Consider the following 6,460-nt stretch of genomic DNA (forward strand, 5'->3'; position numbering starts at 1 on the left):
TTTTCAAACCAGCTTCAGAAAGAAGCTGATTTTCCAACCAGCAAAGCTTTACACTGTACCAAGAAATCCCAGCTTTAGACTTACTTAGAAACGATGTGTGTAAGAAACAGGGAGGAACAACAAGGCACTACCTACTTTTGCATCTAGATACACATCTTTAAAATAGATTCTCTGATCTTTAGTCATAGCAAATTTCAATTAACTTCATCATTTGATTTCACTGGGCTTTTGTTCAGCCCTTGGGATCGTGTAATGTAGGCCCTGAGGACACTTCTATTCAGCAAGCTGAGGTCACGATGAATAATACTTACTCAGACAAGCAAGGCATTTAATTAAAATTTTTAGGGCCTGGTTCAGTAGCCCTTACTCACACTGAGTAATATTTACTGCACAAATGGTAGTGTTGCAGCGCATGTTAATCACTGAAAGCACTAATGAACTGAGCCCTGAAGAAACGACAGTTCTCGTCTTTACCCAAATATGGATATCAGTGCCCCAAATATTCACATATATCCTGACATATAGAAACTGCTCTTGATTAGTAAATACCTATTGAACTGCAGTATACTTACATATTATACAACTGCAATTGCACTGCATGACATCTTCATCTTTTTATCATGGGAATGCGTGTGAAACCGAATAACACCAAAACTGTATCCATGTTAAAACTAATATTCATCTCTATGCTTCTAATATACCTATAAAACAGAACTAAGCAAATATGTGAGAAAGAGAAACATATTTCTGGTGTCAGAATACAGAGGAAATAAAAGTATGGCAGTCTTAACAGCAGCATTTGAGCCATTGAGTACCTCCTAGTGCCGAAGATCTCTCTAGAGGGAGTTCCTGGTTCTTGGAATGAAAACATAATAATCCAATTTAGTTGAATTACATGAAAAGGAAATTGACAAATTACCTCTGTTTCTAGGTATCCCTTACCTTCCAGTAAGCACATACATAAATAAAGTCAGGCTCACGTAGCAGGGAACGCCATCAGACAAATAGTAAAGGAAAACCAGTACAACTTGTTCAGTATTATTTGTTTCTCACCACCCTTTTTCTGACCTGAATAAATTCTCAGATCTATACGTATGAATACATATGTACACATACGTCCACCCTGAGTATATGAAGGGGTATATGTGGATGGCTCTGCCCTGATGCTGGCCATGCTGACAACAGGCTTCAAAAATAAATCCAAATGAATAAAAAGGGCTTAGAATCATCCTCAGTAAAGCGACAATAAAACTCCACTGCCACTGAGAGAGAAAATAGATAGACATTTCAGTGTCTGGAGTTGGAAGCTGAAACTAGCTGGCATGGCGTTGTATCATTTTACATCACTTTGGGCTTGAATCTTCCAGGTTTAATTCAGACCAAACTGCCATGGATGCAGAGGAAAGCGGTGACAGAAAGGACACCATCTGTTGTTACCCCAAAGCAGTGGTTACCGAGAGGCACAGCAGCAGCCACAGCTTGGGAAGCAGGGTTACTGATTGATGCTGGAGCACCACAGCAGTGCCCAGAAAAAAACGACTATCTGTGTAATGCATTTCCACAACGACCACTCCAGCCCAGGGCTGCTGATACTCACTGCCGGGTCAACTCTGGCCCATCAGCGATCACCAGGATTCCAGAATGGCTGCAGGTGCCAAACTGTGCAACTGTCCTCAGGAGAAACTGCTGCCACCTCACTGCCAGCCGAGGCTGGGAGATGTCAGTCTACGCCTGGTGCAGGCATTACTCTATGCCCTCTGTTGTGCCAGGCAGTCCTTGCTTACATGGGACAGAAACACCTGTCCTCTGTGAAGGGGATGTGCACAACCCTTCTGCAGTCTAAGGAACCAGCTTTCTTTAACTGAGAGGTGCTCTTTACACTTTGTATCCAAGATCAGTAGTCCCTGAATGCCTCCCACAATGGCAGTGCCTATTTATGCGGTTTGTATTCAAGCTGATGTTGGCAGATGTTCAAAGACACAGTACCAATTTTAGAGTTCTTAGTAGGTGTATAAGAACAGCAAATAAAAAGCCTTTAATAACTGAAGCTGCCTGCTCCTGACAGCAGCATCACTCCCTTGCTTATGCTGATGCAATTCAGAAAGAAAACATTGGCACATCACCGGTGAAACCAGGATAAGCAGGAAGAGATTATAACCTTGAGTACTATGCACCACAGCACAACTTCAGCAGGAGTTGTTAACTCCGACTAAATGCACCTCATTAACACGAAATGCTTTCCTGTCACGGCCACGTTTCCAATAGTTATTGAGTATGCAGAGCATTTATCTTTTGGGAAGGTGTTTAACATGACCTGATTCTCTCGGTAGCCTTGCCTTTCGTTATGAAAAGGCTTGTATCTCACACAGGTCATTGCAGGCAAATAATGGCACTCCAGCAAGATGCATTTCTGTGCATCTCATCTCAGATGCAGACAGAACACACAGTGCAATGTGCCCTTCACTTCAACAGGTCAAAAGCAAACTTCTCGTGGCAAGCAGACCCTCTGCTTCCCAAAGAACCCCGTGGCTACATTTACTCCAGGGACATGCAATCAACAGGAGAAACGGTGGGTGTTGAGGTAGCACAGTGACATGGAAGATTTTAAAATCGTGATTTCATTTATTTAGGCAGTTTATCAATCTGTTTTTTATCTGCATTTTCTTCCAGATATTGCAAACACGGAGCATGCATTTTTGTTATTTTGTTCTCAATTAAAAAATATAGGAAAAAAACGTCCTTGATCAAGAGAATCCTAAAAATTCAATCCTTCCAGGCTTTTCATCCAGTCATTTCCACCCAGACCGTGGGGAAGGAAGCATTACAAATATACCAGATTAGCCTCCAGAGTGAGTTTGTATGTTTCCAACAAATTAAAGACACTGATGTTGACAAAGGAAGAAGAATTCCTATCGCAAGTCTTTCTCATTTAGCTTATATATTGATTGCAGAAACTTCAGCTGGACTAATTGTGTCTGAGGCAAGTGAAACAACTTCTGGTAAGGCTGAAGAATTCCAAGCATGCACCAAGCAACACTTCACACTATGCAACTGCCTGCTTGGATAGGGAAGAAGAAATCTTGCAAACCTTTCTTTCTTACACGCTTGCACAATCTAGCTGTGAACCCGTGGTTTCTCTTCACTCTCCACCCCACAGACTTTCCGTGTGCAACCTTACAGAATTGGAGCTGAGAAAGAAGCACCACATCACAATCCCTTCAGCACATGCACTGGGTCTGAGCTGCTGTTGTGGAATGCACTTGGTGGAGGTGATGAGATTCACCACTGTGCTGCTTGTAGAATGTCTCAAAGACCTTACAATGATCTTCCCAGGACCAAAACCACCCAACCTCTAACTGGTGAGAAAGCCATAGTGCTTGAGCCGAGCCAAGCAAATACCCTTGGAGGACCTCCAGAACAGACATGTTCTCCATCCCACCTCACCCTGACGTAGCTATACGACCTTAACATACTGCAAAGATAGAATAAACACCATTCAGAAAGGGCTTACAGCTTCCCTTTTCACCACCAACCCCATTAACAGCCTCTCACAGGGAAAGATGAGCTTTGAGGACAGGTTGGAGATAGGTTGGCTTAACTCTCACGTCTATCCTGGTGGAAACAGACTCACAAAAGTCTTAGGAGGCTCTTGAAAGAAACCTCTGTATTAAAAGCCAAATAACGTGGAGATACGGTAATAAACACACACTACTTCAGCAGGGAAATACAGTGGGAAAGGTTCGTTCAACTTCAGCAATAACAACAGACACACTGCTTCAGTTCTAGACCCGCCAACAGGAGACGTCCCTTGCTGTAAGTAACGAGAAGACCCGCTCAGACTGCGCTCATACACACAAAGAAAAACCGCCGACTACAGAAAATGCGGTTGAACGGGAGGGTCTTTTATTTTCCGCGTAGATTTTGGAGGGGAACGCTTTTTTTTTTCCTTTTTTTTTTCTTTTTTTTTTTTTTTTTCTAAAAAGTTGATTTAAAACGGTTATTAAAGGTACAAAACGAGCACACAGGATGCGGTCGTGGCGGCGGCGGGGCCGAGGGGCGCGGGGCAGCGGATCCCCTGCGGCGGCCGCTCGCGCAGCGCACCTTCACACGCTTCACACACGAGAACAAACGCGGCAGGAGGGGCGGCGCGCACAGCCCGGCCCGCCCGCGTCCCTCACAGCACACGACGAACGATGGGGGTCCCGGGATGGCTACTTGCTGGCGGCCGCGGCCGTGCCGGCGCTGCGGCGCTGCTCCATGCCGTTGGGCAGGAAGCCGGCGATGATGGGCACCGGCCAGATGAGGGCGGCCACGCTCCACACGATGATGACCAGAGTCATGAAACACGCCACCAGCGTGGACTCGATGGGCTTACGGTTCATCCGCCAGCCCGGCTCGCCCTTCAGCTCCTCCAGGCTGAAATCCAAGCAACAGAAATTGAGCGGCTCCCCCTGCAGCCAGTACTGGCCGGGCTCGGCCGCCGGCGGGTAGGACAGCGAGGAGGCGGCGGGCTGGGGCTGAGGCTGCGCTTGGGGCGCCGAGCCCCGCAGCCGCCCGACGCGGCGGCCCCGCACCCAGCTGCAGCCCACGCACAGCCGCAAGTCCTGCTGGGCGCCGCCGGCCGCCAGCCCCAGGTGGTCGATGACCAGCGGCGGCCCCACGCGGTGGAAGGCGGCGGAGAAGAAGGCCCGCCCGTGGCTGTTGGTGGAGAAGAGCAGCAGGTCGCACTGGATGCCCAGCGGGCGGCTCCAGCGCACCAGCAGCGAGCTCAGCATCTGCCGCTGCACGCTGATATTGCAGTGCGGGTCCTCGGCGAGCTGAGGCTGCTGGAGCCGCGGCTGCTGCTGCTGCTGCTGCCCCGAGGAGGTGGGGGCAGAAGGGGACGGCTCTCGGCTGGGGGTCGCCGGCGTGCCCGGGCTGGCGGTGCCGCCGTCCTCCTTGCTCGCTGCCCCGTCGAGGTCCATCTCGAGGCCGGCTGGGGAGCGGGAGGAGGAGTTGGCAGGCGGCGAGAAGAGCTCCTGCTCCTCCTGCCCGCCGGCGGCCGCCGAGGGGCTCCAGCCCTGGCAGGGCGGCAGGCAGGCGGCCAGCAGCGCCGGCAGGAGCAGCGGCAGCATCGCATTGACTTAGCGCCGGAGAGGAAGGCGAGGAGCAGGAGGAACAGGAGGTCGCATGGCGCTGCCGGCCGCCACCTGCGAGAAGAAGCACGCCGCTCTCGCCGAGAGAGCGAGAGAAAGGGAAGGAGGGTGGGGGCAGGCGAGGGGGTGGGAGCGGGGCTGGGGCTGCCGCGGCAGCGAGCCGAGCGAGCCGGGAGCCTCGGTGACGGCAGCGGCTCCCCCTCCCCGCCTCCTCCGCCCCCGGCCCGGCCCGGCGGCTCCCGGCGGGCGGGAGGAGCCTTGCGGGCGGCGCCCGCGGGCCGGGGCGGCTCTCGGCCCTCGTCCGCTGCGGGTGGCCGAGGCTCCCGGTGCCCCCGGGGCCGCGGCGAGTGGGCGGGCGGCCCGCCGTGCCCGAGCCCGCGGGCCCCTTCGTTCCTCCTCTGTCGGCCCCGACGGCAGCTTCGTCGGAGCTGCCCTGCCTGGCGTCTTCTTCCCTGCTCCGGAGCCAGGGGAGGGGGAAAGAGGCTGCTACGCGAACGATGGGGTGGGAGCAGCAGGTGGGAAGGAATCGCATCTAGGAATCGAATTTACACGCTTTCTTTTTCGCTTCAGAGGAAACGCGGTGTTCACCCGTGGGATACGGTGCGGTGTTCGGGAACCTGCCGCGTTGCTGTGGCGATCCGGGTTCGGAACCGGGAGCCGCTCCGCAGCCGGCGGCCGTGGCACTCCCATCACCGCGTGTTGCCCTGCCGGGTCCCGCCGCACGGATTGAAGCTTGTAAACGCGTCCCGAAGAGCACAGAGGTAGCGAGTAGCTAAGCTAGCTGTGGGACTTGTGTGCATTGTTCGGAAGGCTGCTTTGTAATCGGGAGGTTGCAGTCAGTCTCGGTACCCCGGCTTGTTTTGTCACTCCGTGCTGCTGTAGCGTTACTCTTGACACAGAGCCTTGGGAAGGGGCACAACGAGTCTGTCACAAACGATGAACGCTCGTAGCCTTTACCTATGAGGCTATGAGGTGGAGATAGTTATGTTTTCCTGGCAAGTGTTCAGGACTACGATTGTTTTCTTTGCCTTTGTAGCCCCTTTTTTTAGACAGAAACGGAAACTGAGTTGAGGAATCAGTACAGAAAACAGGTTCCGAGTATGTATGGGACAACTGATGTAAACAACAGAACTGAACTCCATAGGGCACTCACTCCTTCCAGGCTGGCATTGGTCCCCTGTCACACTCACGGTGAGGGGGCATGCGGGCACCTTCTTACGTGGAGGAAGAGTTAATGCAATATTAGCCCCAACTATTTCAACTGAGCAAGGGTAGTGAATGAGACTGGCAAGTAAATTTTACATTTGCTGCAATTCAACATGAAT

The 6,460-nt window shown here is 51.8% G+C and overlaps 1 protein-coding gene across 1 annotated transcript; it reads right to left on the reverse strand.

Moving 5' to 3' along the window:
- Positions 1–3,881: 3,881 nt before the first annotated feature.
- On the reverse strand, positions 3,882–5,252 carry TMEM158 (transmembrane protein 158). Its single transcript, XM_042888876.1, has one exon. The coding sequence runs from the start codon at positions 5,112–5,114 to the stop codon at positions 4,212–4,214; it is 903 nt and encodes a 300-aa protein (XP_042744810.1). The 5' UTR covers positions 5,115–5,252; the 3' UTR covers positions 3,882–4,211.
- Positions 5,253–6,460: the final 1,208 nt, after the last annotated feature.

The sequence above is a fragment of the Lagopus leucura genome, unplaced genomic scaffold (assembly GCF_019238085.1).
Source record: "Lagopus leucura isolate 7727_CA_CO unplaced genomic scaffold, USGS_WTPT01 Super-Scaffold_100157, whole genome shotgun sequence".
NCBI classification, from domain to species: domain Eukaryota; kingdom Metazoa; phylum Chordata; class Aves; order Galliformes; family Phasianidae; genus Lagopus; species Lagopus leucura.